At 42.1% G+C, this 16892-nt stretch overlaps 1 protein-coding gene across 4 annotated transcripts; it reads left to right on the top strand.

Annotated features, from left to right (window-relative positions):
- Window positions 1-1702: 1702 nt before the first annotated feature.
- On the top strand, window positions 1703-16588 carry LOC143012254 (pleckstrin homology domain-containing family G member 3-like). 4 transcript variants are annotated; one of them, XM_076165306.1, is made up of 17 exons: window positions 1703-1808; window positions 3072-3127; window positions 6689-7152; window positions 8064-8164; window positions 8331-8400; window positions 8544-8590; window positions 8681-8831; window positions 8929-9060; window positions 9213-9395; window positions 9719-9811; window positions 10027-10113; window positions 10443-10476; window positions 10640-10738; window positions 11272-11282; window positions 12466-12534; window positions 12688-14041; window positions 14517-16588. In XM_076165306.1, exons 2-17 carry the CDS (start codon window positions 3076-3078, stop codon window positions 15380-15382), a joined length of 3813 nt encoding a protein of 1270 aa, XP_076021421.1. In that variant the 5' UTR covers window positions 1703-1808; window positions 3072-3075; the 3' UTR covers window positions 15383-16588. The 4 variants fall into 4 exon arrangements, with proteins under 4 accessions (XP_076021421.1, XP_076021419.1, XP_076021420.1 ...); XM_076165304.1 differs by having other exon boundaries at window positions 10637-10738; XM_076165305.1 differs by lacking the exon at window positions 1703-1808 and adding an exon at window positions 1967-2038 and having other exon boundaries at window positions 10637-10738.
- Window positions 16589-16892: the final 304 nt, after the last annotated feature.

Genomic DNA, 16892 nt, shown 5'->3' with positions numbered 1-16892 from the left:
TGTGTCGGGCCTGTCTGCTCTGTGTGTGCACAGCTGCTGGGGTGACATCATTTTCTCAACACCAAACCACAGCCGATTGGGGCAATCATACCACATTTGACAGCTTTGAGGGTTTTCTATTGGATGATAAACATCTAGGCAGTGGTTATACGTACGCGTAATGATTAGCTCGTCTCTGGGGAATATTTCTGAAATGGGAGAACAGACCTTAATGCAATCTCTCTCTCTTTTAGGACAGCTTTAAAATGGCCATTGTCTGTAAGGGGATCTACTTCCTGTCAGTACAGGGTTTTGATGTCTGAGTGGTTAGATTCCTTTATTAATTACATTTTCTGGCATGTGTGGAGAGGATAGAGCGGCATCGTCCCTCCATCAGGGGAGAGTGTTTCTGAATCAAATATTGCTTTTTGTTATATCAGAGGAGAAAGTGAGTAAACCTAGGTGCTTCAAAGTCTTGCCATACTGCAGGAGTTACTGCATGAGACTGCATGAGATAATTTGGAGCCAACAACAAAGTGAAGCCACAACATCCCTGCAGCAACAAAACTACTTTCCACCCTGAACGTCTTCGCTTCTGCCTCATTCCAACACACATTCACTTACAGGTCACCTTTTCAAATGTACAGGCCCTGGTTGTGAAATACATACAGTATACTATGGCTGTAATGTGATGTGACAACAGTCTTGTAGAAGCTTGAGGCAGTTTCTCCACAAGCAGACCAGCAGTGTCAGAATTTATAGTTTGGGCTGAAGAAATAATTTATTTGGCTTTTATCAGAATTGATTAAGTTGGCAAGCAAATGATGTGATAGTGTGGGAAAAATGTTTTTAAATTGGTTACGCCAAGACCACATGCCAGGACAAGTCAAGTCAGTCTGTGAGTGGACTCCTGGACAAACTGAGAAAGACCTACTGAGCAGATCTGTTCTATTCTCAAAATGAACATTACAGTGTCTCCTAAGATTATGATGTTGTTGGCATGAGTAACCATATCAACAATAAAGTGGAGAGCTCTTTGAAGAATTTTGCATCCCTATAACAACTACTCATTCATAAGGAACAATAGAGTGATGGACTGAAAACCTGTCTGGTTGTCGGTGTTTGTTGATGGCTCTTGCAGATTAATGTACTCACACTTGTAGAACCCTTTTTTTTATATCTTATGTGACGATGACTGTAATGAGTAATAAATAGGGACAGGTGACTTCTACAGTGTCTTAGACAGATGTGATAAATCTGGAAGTAGAGTTTACAGTTTGGTCTTGGTGTGAAACGTCTCATTTATTGGCCTTTACAGACACTAAAACACAGAAAAGCACACACATTATCCTGTAATTGTGCATTAATTCACCCCGCTAACGTTAAAGCCGGAGAGCATGAACCATACATTAATTTACTCTCTTGTGTTAATTTGCTGTTATGGTGTTTATGCTGTGGAAAAAGCGAAAACCAAATATAAACATACGGAAATTAGAGCAGCTGATGCACGCTAACAAGAGAAAGAGTCTGTTTATTTTCAATTAAATAATTTATAAATACATCATTATTATTATTGTATACCATATTACATTAAAATATACATATAACAGCGGCACTTTATTGAGAAATTAAAGAGTGCCTTGTAATAATAGGGTTCGTTTTTTGATGTACAGTGAGCTTTTTGTTGTTGTTTTTTGAAGTGGCACGCATGCGCAGAAGGGCGCTTAGTAACCCCAGCATACTCGGTTTAGTTTAGGTAAACTCAGTCAAATCCTGTCTGTCTGTCACCCGGAAGCTCTCTGAAAACCTTATTTTGGGGCTTTTACGAGGTAAGTACAATGTTTAACTTGTCCTGTTTGTGAAAAAAATGACAGCCTTTTACAGATGTTTTAACTCTTTGAGATTTTACCCGCTTGTTCCCTAAAATGTCACAAATTCAAATCTTTTCGGAAATCCGCTGAACTTCCGTTTACACACAAGTAACTTTAGTTTAGCGTCCAGGAGCCAGTGGTGCGCTAAACTTAAACCTAAATTCAAACTTAACTTCTGCCGTGATAAGGTGAGTTGAAGTAAAACACGCTGTATTTGTATCTTTATGTCACTAAATCTGGGAAGAAGTTTTCAATGGCGCAGCTGAGGACGCCGAACCGCTTTAAACATCAGGATAATGATGTTTGTTTAAAGATTAAATAGAAATAAAACAAAGTCTTGAGATGTAAAAGTTAAGATTACAACATTTACCATTGCAGCTGGAGACTGTACAGATGTGATGAGCTGCTAACTGAGCTCATAATTCATATTAGGCCTTTGTTGATATTCAGAATTGCCTTAAATTAAAATTATTGAGCGGATTTAATGAAGTGGACTCTTTCTAAATAAGCTGCTTTAGAACATAACAGGAAAAATGTTAAACTAAATGCTAAAATGTTAAACAGGAATAAAGTTAAAGTCTTTAGTAAAAGCAGATGGCATAATACGCGCTTAAAAAACGGGTCATTGAACTTTGTCTCACTGTATTAACTGTTACTTTATATTCAGATGTGCTGCGTGTGACGTCATGCTGTTCTTGTTCACGATCACCAAGACTTTCAAACAGGCAAAGTCGTAGCCAGCGATAAAGTCCGGACCTGATTATTTCACAATAAAGATAAAAAATCGTTTATCTTACCGTATAAATAGTGAAACTAGTGTGTCTGTCTGGCAACTGTGTGTGTGTGTGTGTGTGTGTGTGTGTGTGTGTGTGTGTGTGTGTGTGTGTGTGTGCGCGTGTGCGTGTGTGTAATTAAAATACCAAAGCTAATGGGTTGTGTTTGTATTTGTCATATCCTTCTTGCTCTTTTTCTCTCTACAAATGGCTTTACATAATCTTTGAATCATTCTGAAATGCAGCAAATTACCTACAATTTCTGACCCCCCCACCACCCACGCACTGACATTGGAATTTTCCAAACCCTTGTATTGTCCTATAGCCCCGCAAACAGGCTGTAGTGCAGTAATGTTTGAAACAGGTCACCTGTCCCAGGGCAAGATGTTGGACGGTGTTTGTCTGTGTGTCAGTCTCCTTCAGACCCTCACGTTGTGTGTCTTTACAGTGACATGCCTGAAGGATCTCACAGTGCCCCGCATGATGCCCCCATGGGTGAAGAAGGTAAGAAGCTTCTGTTACCTCCCAGAAACGTCCTCATGTGTTCAGATAAGTGCATGTCTGTGCTCAACTGTAAATATTTAATAATACTTCATAAAGAAATATTAAATAAATTAAATATCAGTCTATAATAATAATCAATAACATGTAAAATCTCGTCATTGAGAGACGGAGGCAAAATTGGAGGACTACTCGGCCTTGGTGGAGGTATGCGTTCTCTTGGAGCTTTCAAGTTGTTAAATGTGCTTTATGAAATTAGTTATAAACACATACTGAAATGACCAATAGCGAGTCTTTGTAGTCTTTTTGTAATACATTACATCCAAAAGTAACCACAAGACACATAAACAAAGCAAACAAACACAGATTAGCGCCATTTCACTGACTTGGTAATGTAGAAAGAATTGCTGTGGTGTATGTGTCATGTGGTGTGTGTGTCTGATGTTGCTGCTGTTGCATGCTGGGCCAGATGCAACAGAGCGGCCATTGTTAGGTGTGTGGTTCTTTTCTTCTCCTCCACTGGCGGCAGAGGGAACGTCTCCTCATGTCAATAAAACTGGAATGCTCCCTAAGGATAATGCACGTCTTTCTCTGAGAGCACAGCGGTTATGTCACCACCACATCCAGAGGGGGCCTGTGTTTCCTGCTTCACACTGAAACAGGGACTGAAGCAAAGTCTTGAATTGTGATGGGTTTTTTTTATCATCACAAGGATCTTAATCTTAATTTGTAACATTCTATCATTAGATTAGAACAAAATGATCTACAGCCTATGTCACACTTATTCAGCTTGTCTTACATATCTTATCTCAAATAATATAAAGAAAAGTAGTAACAAAATGCTTTTATTTTAATGGAATAATTTCTTCACTTTCTGATTTCTTTCAATATTTTGCGTTGCAGTTGAACATTGTCTATAAATGGATCAAACCTTTTTAATAAGATGTAGTTAGCAATGATTTCCACTTTTATGAATGAAGACCATGTTTAAGGTTTTCAGAGATCAAATTAAAGGTTGATACATAACAGAATTTGTTTGCCCCTCAACAACAATGTGGGTTTTAATGTGGTAAACCCCTGATTGTGCTCCAAGTAATAACCTGTTGAATTTCAAAATAGTGAAATACCTATGATTGGAGGACTGTACAGCCTTGGTGGAGGTATGCAGTTAAATTAGTGCCTGTATCTTTGACTTTTACATGTGAAGTTAAAAAAGCTTTCAGTTGAAATTTGACAGCATTTCTTTATTTGATGATGAACAAATATCAGAAATTAGGTAGGAAAGAAAAACCGGATGTAGAGAAGAAACATACCCTTAGATCAGACTTAGCAGGTTCTCACGCAAAGGCCAGAGTTGAGTTCCGTGTTGTGTCCAGAGGGTGGCATGTTGCTCCTTCAGGTCCTCAGTGTGTAATTGGATTAAGCCAGGTCCCCGGCTCTTAGATGGACAGGTGTCAGGCTGCAGTGCTCTGAGTCTGTACAGCAGAGAGGAGACCTGCTTCAAGGTAGGCTTTGGTTTTGAAGCATTTCTTTCCTTGTGTTGGAGCTTCTTATTATCATTTGTAGTTTTTGACTTAATTTGAGGAAAAGTCAGTAGAATAGGAGTATTTTAGATTTCCTTTTCTTCATCCACCCCTCCATTTCTTCACATCCTCATGCTCCCTTCCTTTCCTGTCTTTTAAGTCCTTTCCTTCATTCCTTTTTCTCAATTCCATATTTTCTTCTTTTTTCCTTTCTTTTTCTTAAATTTCTTTCACGTGCATTCAGTCCAGTCATATTCTTATATTGGTTCATGTTTGGATCCCTTCTGTAGCTCTGCTGTCCTGTTCTCTCCTGGATGCATCTGCGTAGCTTAGAAACGATCATTGACGTTGTAGTGTGTAGACATGTTTGTGTTGTTTTGTCTCTGGTTTTCACTTGAGTCTGCAGCCTCACTAACTTGAGCCCAGGTCACATTGCCCTTAATCACCATGGAAACCAGCACACCCTAACATGGTTACATAAGACAAGTGCACACAAAAGACAATAAAGTCATGGTCATACTAACTCTAGAATTACATACCATTGTTCTACAGCTACTATCAAACAAACGCCCTGTCAGTGATTATTTTTGGGAAGCTGTTGGAACATGAACAAGGGTCTTGAGTGAACTGGATGAATTGATGAAAATGGAACGGATTAAGAGTAAGAAGGTTTTTGCAATCAATTTAAATGGACTTGTTCAGACACAGAGGATCACAAGCCATTACTGTAAAAAAATCTTTATTTTCCTTATTACTTTAGAATAAGTGAGATCCCCATGTCTCTTGTAAATGATGGTTGTCTCTGTTCCCTGGACTTTGTAGGACATTGGCCCAGTTTGTTCTACTATCACTCTAGAATCTGTTTATATCCTCCCCCAGCAGTATTATGTAAATACTCAAGAGTCATCCACAGCGAAAAACCTGTCTGATGCATGCTGGTTATGGTGGCACATTTGCATGCCTTGCCTTTTGTGAACAGTGACCGGTAGTACTGTTTGGATTAGTGTGAGACCGCATGAAAAAAGACGAAACCTCTGTCCTCAACATCCAGTGCGGTATGTTCAAGCTATTTCATTCCACTTTTGAATGTGTGCGTAAGCCTTTCTGCAAGTGCGTTTGAGGCAGAGTTACCCGAAGCACTTATGGAATGAAGGATTCCATTCTGATGTGTGAAGTTTTTGAATTCCTTGGACATGAATTGCGTTCCATTGTCTGTGACTGTATGTGACGGGAGACCATGAGTTAGGAATAGCTCTTCTCAGCTTTGTGATGATGACTTCTGAGCTGATGCTGGTTAAATACCTCCAACCACATGGAGTACGCAACTGGCCTGAAGGTGTGTCCTAAGAAAGGACCAGCAAAGTCCATGTATAGTCCAGCTTTGGTTCGGAATCTCCCATTGATGTAATGGTACCGGCGAGGCTTCCTTTGCTCCACCCGACATGACTCATACTCAGCAAACCTGCTCAACATCTGCATCAGCTTTAGGCCACCACACATGCAGTACTTGTACACATACAGTCAATTTCTGTTAACCTGACTACTAGCTGGAAAAACGATGACAGGATCTCCTAGGACTCTCAGGAATGCTTGAAATGATTCCCCCCCTCCAGTAAACCACGACTTAAATCTGCTGACGCGAGGCATTTGAGGAACGCAAAAACACAGACACACCCCACAGAGATGTTTCAACAGCTGATAAGGTGTAGATAGACCAGACAGGAAGTACTGTGTGACCTCAGGAATCCTGTCCATGCTGTTAGCTGGTTCACCTCCCATTCATTTCAGACGAATATTAAAAACAGACACATACTTAAGGGAGCACAATCAGAAGCTGGGCGTAGATGAAGAAGTAGATGATACACATTTCTTCCATATTATTTTGTCTTACAACACACACTCACAATTACGAGATATTATGACTTATAGATTGGTAAAAATGCTGATGTAGAGTGGAGTTTGGTATGCCGAGCTCACAACTTATCAAGCAAACGTTAATCAGAGCTGTTATTTAAACATGTCCAAACTCTTGCCCTCCTAGAATCCCATCGCCTGTCCATGGCTTCCATCAGCAGCACGACGCCCTCTGACGGCTCGGACGTGCCGTCGTCTGGCAGCCGACCTGCGAGCCTGATCACCCTCATGTGCTCGGGGTCAGAATCTTCACACAACGATAACCTTGCCCCACCGCTGCCATTGTCCCAAACCTCCGACACAGTCATGTACATCGATTTGGACCTGGATCCGTCGCAAAGCGAGCAGACGAACCCGCATACAGACGACGCCAACAGGAAAGGTCATGACCTCGAGCTCTGGCAGAACAACAACAACAATAAGCTTTGCACAGCGGCCCAGACCAACACCTGCCGCCAGCAGACACAAGCTTCTTCATTTGTTGGCGGGACCACGGAGTCGAATCCTCGGCTGACCTACCTGGACCGGGTTGTCATGGAGATCATCGAGACAGAGCAATTGTACGTGAGGGATCTACGAATGATTGTAGAGGTACATCAGTTTGATTCATTATCTTTAATTAAGAGATTAATGGATTTTCATGAATGTGTTATGTGACACAATCATGAAGAGAAAAATGCAGTTAGAATTCACTCTCACAATGGAAAATATTCAGTCAGATAAAAGAATGTTCCTTAAACCATCAGGAACTTTCTGTAAAGTTGATGGAGACAAAATAAAGAGCTCCCAGGTAGTTCAGGCTGCCAGCAGGGAGCTGGGAGGCGGAGCTTTAAGCTGGGAGCGATGAGGTGGGAGGGGCTAGCGACGAGCAGATACAAACCTGAGGGGGCCTGAGGCAGAGTTTACTCTTACTCAAGTGCTTTTAGTGTCAAATCTATAGTGCCAGTATCAGGAGAAGTGTCTTCTTATAACTTTAGGTTGTTTGGGATAGAACTGGACTGTTGCAAAGTAATGTAAAATGAGATTTTGTTCATGGAGACAGTGTGAGTAAGAAGAAGAACACATGGCTCAGTAGCCAAATTAGAGAAACATTGACTGTGTAAATCCCTCTAATCCCTCTCAGTGTTCTTCACTCACTAAAATTAACTCATTAAGATGCTCTGCACAGAGGATCAACTCCTTACATAAGAGCAGTAAACCTGAGCCCCATCCAGACCTCCTCACTGATGTTACCTGCTACAGATGAAGTACTTCCCTGCAGGAAGTGTCTGAGTAAAACTAAAGGGAATCTGACACGGAACAACACGTCAATAACAGCAAATACAACTATTTTACATAATTCCACTACAGATAAGAGTCTGTATGTAAACACGTTTAAGCCGTCATGCTGATTGCTTGCAACTGGGCCGTGTGACTCAGGCTGTTAGAGCAGCTCTCTTACATCTTCATCTTCTTGTATTCATTCCTCTCCCCCTACACCCTCCTCTTCCCTCCTTCTTTAGGATTATCTGGCTCATATCATCGATCACTCTGATCTGTCACTCAGGCCGGAGCAGGTCTGTGCTCTGTTTGGAAACATTGAGGACATTTACGAGTTCAACAGGTACATATATTTAGTTTTTGATTGATTGATATCCTCATTGTTTCACTCACAAGAGTTCTAAAATGGTGCAGCAGAGGTTTGGACCTGTGCAGGCTTTGTGTTGTCCTGTTGACTGTTCCTGTCCTGACAGTTTGTGTTCTTTGTGTGTGTGCGTGTTGTTGTGCAGTGAGCTGCTGCAGTGTCTGGAACTGTGCAACCACGACCCCGTCGCCATCGCCAGGTGCTTTGTCAAGAAGGTGAGATACTGACATTAAAACTGAATTTTATTTCTTATGACAATTGGGAAATCAAATCAATTAACAAAATAAAAAGACCTCTTATGGATTTTCTTCTCTGACCTGTATGTTAACTGTTTTTCAAACGTTTTCTCTCCCATCAGAGTGAATACTTTGACATCTACACTCAGTACTGCACTAATTACCCAAAGTAAGTGCCGGGCAACGATCTATTCACACTCGTTCACACTTATTCTCACCTATTCTCAACTATTTTATTACTTATTTCTACCGCTTCCAGTTCCGTTGCCGCCCTGACAGAGTGCATGAGGAATAAATCTTTGGCCAAGTTTTTCCGGGAGCGTCAGGCGTCGCTGAACTGTTCTCTTCCTCTGGGTTCATACCTGCTGAAACCAGTGCAGCGCATCCTCAAGTACCACCTGCTCCTCCAGGTACACTCCAAGTAAAATCGGTATATTGTTGTTTGATGTTGTTGTTGATGGTGTTGCTTGATGACTTTAATGTTGTTTAATTGTCGATGCTGCTCAGGAGATTGTGAAGCACTTTGATCCGGATGAGCAAGGCTACGAGGTGGTGGAGGAGGCGATCTACACAATGACAGGAGTGGCCTGGTACATCAATGATATGAAGAGGAAACACGAGCACGCTGTCAGATTGCAGGTCTCTCTCACACCCCCACACACACATTATACATCTGTCAATCCCCTTGTTCAGCTTTGCACAAAAACTGGAAGCAAGCACAAAATGCCCAGCTGTTTTGGATTTGGATGTGGATTTTTGCCATTTAGTGATTTGTAAATGTGTGTGTGCAGGAGATTCAGTCTCTGCTCCTCAGCTGGAAAGGTGCCGACCTCACCACGTACGGGGAACTCGTGCTAGAAGGAACCTTCAAGGTTCACAGAGCCAAGAAGGAGAGAACGCTCTTCCTGTTTGAGCGCATTCTGCTCATCACCAAGCGCCGCAGCGAGCACTTCATCTACAAGACACACATCACAGTGAGTCGTGGAAAAACATTCATTGTGTTTTCTCAGGAAACAACTCAAACTCAATTTAACATTTTATTAACAAACTATCCATTATTTTGTCTGCATATACATTTTTTTTTATGTAAAATGTCACTTAAGAGGCAGGAATGTATATTTAAGACATTACAGGCTTGATTATCAGTACAGCTGATTGATAAGCACTGATATGATGTCATCATCTGAGGCCAACTACAATGCAATAGACCTGTTAATGTCATTATGGAACTTATCAGTCAACCCAGAGAAGGTACGGGATTTGAGAATGATGCTCTTTGTGCATTTTTTGGTTTCAGTGTTCCACCCTCATGCTGATTGAAAGCAGTAAAGACTCTCTGAGCTTCAGCGTCACTCACTACAAGCATCCAAAACAATCACACACTGTGCAGGTAAGCTACTGTGGCCACCGTCAGACCACAGCCTGTGTCACATCATATTCAATCACACTAAAGCTTTCATGGTCCCATCGAGGGTTCTCAGCTGAGCAGTTGCCCATTAGGCATCTGTCAGTGGAACCTGGAGGAAACTTGACCACACACAGACCAGCTTTCAAAAAAATCTCATCATCTTCTGAGTTCCCGTTCCTCTTTGTTTTTGTTTCCAGGCTAAGACAGTAGAAGAGAAGAAGCTGTGGACGCACCACATCAAACGTCTCATTCTGGAAAACCACCATGCTATCATCCCACAGAAGGTCAAACCAGTATAAACCATTATACTGTACACACACACAGTATGAGCAGTATAAACACAAGTATGACCAATTAAACTGCAGTATGGGCAGAAATCACATCAGTATGACCAGTATAATATAATCTAATATAAATAGCAAAGTACATCAGCGCTTTATTCCATTTATCTCCTTCCAGTTTCACTTGTTGTATATTGGTGTTTTATTCCATATGATCCATAACATATATACATATCCTGAATGACATGTACAGCATTGCCTCTTTTTCCTCTCAGTAAAATAGTATATTAATATGTATACATATATACGTTGTACCTACTTGTTTGTTTCAGGCAAAGGAAGCCATCTTGGAAATGAATTCTACGTGTAAGTTCATCCTGTGTTGATGTTCGAACGTAATTTGCAGAGCTTGTTTGAAGAGGTGTTTTTATAAGCAATCGCTCTCCATTTAAAGTTGAATTAGATCATATTAGATGCTTAGGTTGATGAGGAGATTCACTTTGTTTCGTGTCCTGTTGCTTTTCAGCAGTTTCGCGCCGATTCCACTACAGTCCAGAGCGACTGAACAAAGCTCTGTCCTGTCAGTCTGAGTTTTCACATGATGAGCGCCCGGCAACACAGCAGTCAGGTACACAAACACATTTAATCACTTGTAGACTTTATAAATATGTATATCTATTTGAAATCGATAAATCAGGACCAATGATTGATGATTGTTGAAACTGAAAAAGAAAAAGAAAAACAAGCAGTTTACTGTTTTGCCAGTATGAGACACCAGTGAAGACAAACTGTTACTACTTCCGAAGCAGTCCAAACATTTCCTGCTCCTTCACAATAAAAGCCTATCCTAAGTAATTGCATTATGAGTTATACTGTACATATACTTAACTAAGATCATTGATTGAATATTCATGGTTTGTTTTTGTGTGTGTTGAAGACTGTGTGTGTGGTGCTAATTAATATGGCAACAACTTGCTGCCACTGGGGTCTATTTCAAGCACAGATATGTACAGTATGAATGTATGTTGAAGTCTGGCCCCAGTCCGGTTTTCATGTATTTGATGTCGGTAAATTGAATGAAAACTCTGAAATTAATTTTTATGCCTTCTGTCTTTAACCTTTGAAATTGTTCTGCTTCTTTCTCTATATGTGGATCTGCAGCCACCCTAAAGGTAAGCAGCTAACAGTGAACCTTTACTCTACAAACATGGACTGTGTTTGTTCCTTTACAGGGTTACGTTATTCTCAACAAATTAGGAATTAATCCTGTGAGGAGATCTCAAATACCAACAAATAACAACTGTGAATCTGGTAATGTGACGGTAAACACACAAAACAAAAGTTCACCTCTCACACTGAGTGACAGATGTGTAACCTGCCACTGCAGCACTCCTACAGTGAGGGAGACTCATCAGCAGAGATACGCCTCCTGCAGACCACTGCCAGCATCAGCAGGTTGTCTGACAGGCCGGTAGAGGAGGAGGATGAGGAGGAGGGAGAAGAAGAAGAAGAAGAGGAGCTCGGCAGCAGGAAAGACTCTCTGGAGCGACTGAGCAGCAGCGAGGGGGAGGAGGAGGAGCCCTCCCCCTCGCAGGTAGCAGACTTTGCGAGCTCAGTGCTGGCCGCCATTTCCTTCTGGCACTACAGGGCCCAGGCGTTGCTTTTGGTGTCGCGGAGCACGGTGAGGCTTCCTGTGCTTCCGCGCCTTCGTTTCCCGCTTCGCCATCTCGGATAATAACAACCATCAGCAGCTATCCTCCCTGCAGCTGTCATCACTAATTCAAACTGCCTCTAGGTGTTAAAAACTGGTTTTAGTGTCGCCATTTCAAGTCTAAGGTGGAAGAGGGAAAGTTTGGTCGACCACAGCGCCGCCACCTGGAAGACAAACGCACAAGACACTTGACTAATAGGAGTTTCCTGACATTTGGGAAACAGTGCCATCTAGAGGCGACGTGGAGCTGAGTATCAGTAATGACGGCTGTTCTGAAGGATTCCTCAGTTATCTGATGCATTAGTCTTGTGTTTCCATGGAAACAATAACAAACACAGATTGGCTGAGAGCTGGTGTCTAAAGGTGAACAGAGAAATGGACTCTGACAGTGACATCTCGTGCAGACTGAGAGTGAACAGCTTTATTCATGTTCAGTCGAAATGTAACTAAGCTAAACCGTGGATTGTTCCTTTAACCAACTAAAGCTTATTATTTATTTGCTTGTGTGTTTTTTCCTGGCGTTTTACTGAAAAGTTTGTAACCCCGCAATGCTTGATTATATTTACAGCTTACAAACTTTGATTTGCTAATATCACTAAAGAATGCGATCTTCTTTCATCATATGATGTCATTTCTTTCTGCAGGATGTGGACGGAGGAGATGTTTTAGAAAAGGAGAGCAGCGTCTCAGTGGACCAGGAGACCAATGAACAGGTAGAAACAAAAACACTAACAGCAGTTTTAACTCAACCTTTTCAATAAAAATAAAACAAACTGAAACGCAAAACTGGTAGAATGAGTATTTAGGGAGGAATTTGACATTTTAAACTAAAGAAAAGATAATGTAATGGCTTGTATGCTCTACAGATTCCCACAGATCATCTGCAAGAAGAGACATCACTGGACAAACCAACCAATCCTGAAGCTGAAGTCGCCTCAGAAACACTTGAAGCATCTGAAACACTCAAAGTTGAAGCAGAGACAGATGAACATTTAAATGCTTCACCCGAGTCCGATTCCAAAACCTTCAGCAAATCGGAGGATGAAGAGGGTGAGAATGAGGACGAGGGGGCGGATACAGAGGTGAAGGATGGGAGAAACACCAGCATTCTGCCCTCCTCTGTCCTGAACGTCATGTCGCCACGGTTACTCAGCAGCCTGAGGCTCAGGGCCGAACCCAGCGACAGGTCCTCACTGCTCAACAGGAGCTGGTCTATTCCGTCCGCCTTTGGCGAGACAGACTTGACTCTACTTTCTCCTCGGGGCATCAGCGTCTTCGATGGCGAGCGAGGAACTCCGCAGAGGCGGGACTCCACCCTCTCCAAGCAGGACCTGGTGCTTATCGGTAAAATCAAAACATACTATGAGAACGCAGAGAACCAGGATGCGTCCTTCAGCATCCGACGCAGGGAGAGCCTGTCGTACATCCCCAACGGGCTGGTGAGGAACTCTGTGAGCCGGATTAACAACATCCCAAAGGACAAAACCCCCCCTGTGGAGAAGAACCCTCTAGAATCAGACCAGACGCTTTCTTCAAGCCCCTCTGCAGTGGAGCCAGATTCATGTTCAGGGGGTCACATGGCCTCAAGTGCTTCATTGGACTCTGATAGTGCAGAGACAGACGATTCAGGTTTCGGGTCCAGGTCTCAAAGCATGCAAGATAAGCCCGCCGAGGGAGAAGAGTTCAGGTCTTCCTCTGACATGATCAAGATCTGGCTGGCGATGGAGCGAGACATCCTTACATCCCAAAGGAATGTCAGAGTGCAGCAAAGATGTCATGAAATCCCAAGAAACCACAAAACCGCCAATGCAGGACTTTCCAACCTGAGTAAATCTCTAAACAAGAGCTCTGACAAAGAGAGCGCAGAGATGGACCTCAGCACCATCGTGGAAGAGTCCACCTGCTCTTTACCACTCAAAGCCCCCGAGCTGAAAAAGATCACTTTGAAGGGCGCTACCAAAGTGTTCGGGGAAGAGGGTGTTCAAGCTCTGACTCCAGGTCCCAGGGTCGCTCAGCTGAAGGCAGAGGCGGAACCACACGGCGCCACTTTAAACCAGCTGGATGAGACTGACAAGGCAAAGAGCAAAGTCCTCCATCTGGCCCGTCAGTACAGCCAGAGGATCAAAACCTCCAAGCCAGCGACCCAGCAGCCAGATATGGACCTGATCAACAAGATGACTCTGCCCAGCATGGAGGAGGAGATGGAGGAGGAGGACTCAGGTACCAACATGTCCTTTTTGTCTCTCAGGTCATATGGAGGCCGTAGCAGTGTTAAGATGCTTATGAAGTTTTTTCCTGCTACTTTCTTTGTTCTTTGCATTGGACTATTCTACACTGGGGTTTCATCATCAAATCAAACTTTTCTTTGAAATTAGAAATGAGTTTGATAATTAACGTTTTGTGGAAGTAGATTTTAAGCCGTGATGCCACCTTACGTTTTTAAGTGTCAGTGTTAACTGTCACATTATACAGTATAAAAAGTTTGATTACACTTGTGTATTTTTGTCCACATCAATATTGAATGTGAAATAGAAGAAGTATTAATTCATTCAGATGGACCATTAATTACTTTATTGTAGCCATGGGATGAAAAAAGTCAAACTGACCTTCTTTCTTTCTTTCTTTCTTTAAAATATCAATCAAAGAAGAGAGATAAAAGGTTCAGGGCTGATTGGTGATTGTTGGTGTTTTGCAGGTAAACCTGGTCTGACTCTGCCGCTGGTATCTGCTCCGCTCAGGCCCATGGAGCAGATCTGCTCTCCAAGTTCACCCCACACCTGCATCTGCAGAGACACACCGGGGCCGATGCCTCTGTCCAGGCCCCAGACTCTCAGCCCCCTCAGCCCCCTCAGCCCTCCTCCGGCAGAGGAATTCTACTGGCCTGACGTTCAAGAACTCTGCTCCAAATATGCTGACACACACACCGAATTCCAGAAGAGTTCGATTTGCCGGCGTTGGTCCAGCCCCAATCAGACGTTGGAGAGCAAACTGAGGAGGCACTCCAGCTGCTCCCCCGGGCTCGTCCACACCCAAGGAGTTTCAAGTGAGTTTCCGTCAGCGAACCGTCACAATGGTTGTGATGCTGAAATTCACAAACAGCTCCAGAGTGCAAAATCTCACGAACCCCAACTGAGTGGAACTCTGCCGGACCAGCTGCAAGAGCTCCAGGAAGGAGCTAAAGGTTATTACATCACAGCCGAGGCTTCTCTACCCAATGACCCCCAACACAAGATTATCATTATGGAGAACCTTCCAGAACCACAGTCTGCCAGAACAGCCCAGGAAGACACAGGTGAAGGGGGAGACAGCTACGTGCAGATCCGTTCACCAACAAGCAGAGAGAAGATCTCCATCATAGCTGTCATGGAGCGCTGCAGAGCCTACCAGGATTCTGAGGACTACAAGCAGAGGGACCATGTTAAATCGAGAACAGAGCCAGAAGAGACTGATGTGCCCTTTAACCCCATGGACTGTCTGACCCAAAAGACCAAAGAACCAACAGAAATTGGACAGCAAAGCCTTGTTAAGAATCTGAGAGAAAAGTTCCAGACCTTTCAGTAAAACATAAACCTTCATATTAAAAAGAATCCAAGGCAGAAGTGACATAAACACTTTAATTACCCTCAAAATGATGGACATGTTGTTCCCGGACTTCCTGTGTGGAAATGTGGAAATATGTTGATGTGTTGAAAGCACCTGTTGAATGTAATTTTTTCTTCTAGATATTTTCTGTCTAAAAGATTATTTATTCTTAATGTGAAAACAGAAACACTGTAACTTTTTGAAGAAAGGAAAGATTCAGAGGTCCGACACTGACTTATTAAGAAGTACGTAGAATTTAGAAAAGATGAGTCACTTACACAGTCAAATAATGTAAAGAAATTAATACAGAAAATCACATATTCATAAAACACACACTAGAAATTACTTACGAATTAGTTACTGTCACATCCAGATTAGGTTTTGAAATGTTATAAGAATGTTTTATTTTATTATTTTTTCATTGATCACGATTATTTGTAAGTTGAATTAATAGATTTGATTTTTTTCTAATATTATAGTTTAATATTTTCAGTTTTGAATAAGTGGTGAATTTGTTCCCACAAGACAAAATTCCTGTTTTCCATTGATTTTATTGTTTTATAGATTCATGTTTAATTTATTAGATTTCAAGGAAAAAATTTGTCTGACTAATTAATTCATGTCTGTATTTTCTAATAAATCATGTTTAGACCTCTGAAAAAAATGTCACAAACACGTCTAACCTTCAAGTCCCAAGCAAGTCACGTCAATCCCTGCTGTAAGTCAAGCAAGACACAAGTCAAATCGTAGCAAAGTCTGCTGATCTACCACAGTCTCCACATGTAGATCAGTTAAAGGACAGTGGTCATGAAAAGCTCAGTTTTATTTTCAACATTAACGAAAAATTTTACTGATGTTTGACATTTTGTGGCGTTCAATAACAAGCCTCCTAAATGAACAAATTTCTCCTTGTTGGCCTATTAACACATCTGTCTTCTCCTTAACTGTTTCTGAACACAAAAAGGAATGCATCAAAGCCAAATACGACTGAATATGTAAATTATTATTGACATTCATCAAACCATGAACACTTATTTGAACATAGTATGACGGTAACACCACTTCATTCTTAAGCATTTGGGAGAGAGACGGAGGGAGAAGGAGACACAGAAACAACATGCCACTGCAAATAAAATCAAATTGCCTCAATTGAGTGGTTGAATTCACTGTATAAAATAAAAAGCATCTTACCATTAGAATCTGAGATTGACCTTCCTTGTCCCCGGTGGGTCAGATTCCGGGAACAGGTTACGGGAGGGTAGACAAGAAACGGTAGAAACACTCTGCATTAACATGGGCAGAAAAAGACAAGACCTGCATCGTATGGTTTAAAAGCGGGGGCTCTTCTATTATGACCAGCGCCACTGCTTGCGAGTTAAGATATGCCATGTGATCCAAGCCAATCAGGTTTGTGCCTTCTGGCGGTAAACACTGACTCTACGCGGCACGCAGCACGCAGAGAGGTGATTGAATTAGAGCCAAGTATCAA

Source organism: Genypterus blacodes, unplaced genomic scaffold (assembly GCF_046128005.1).
Source record: "Genypterus blacodes isolate CSIRO-AG114 ecotype Tasmania unplaced genomic scaffold, CSIRO-AGI_Gbla_v1 ptg000143l_1, whole genome shotgun sequence".
NCBI classification, from domain to species: domain Eukaryota; kingdom Metazoa; phylum Chordata; class Actinopteri; order Ophidiiformes; family Ophidiidae; genus Genypterus; species Genypterus blacodes.
The sequence above is the reverse complement of the archived record's forward strand: the minus strand, read 5'-3'. Positions and strand labels throughout refer to the sequence as shown.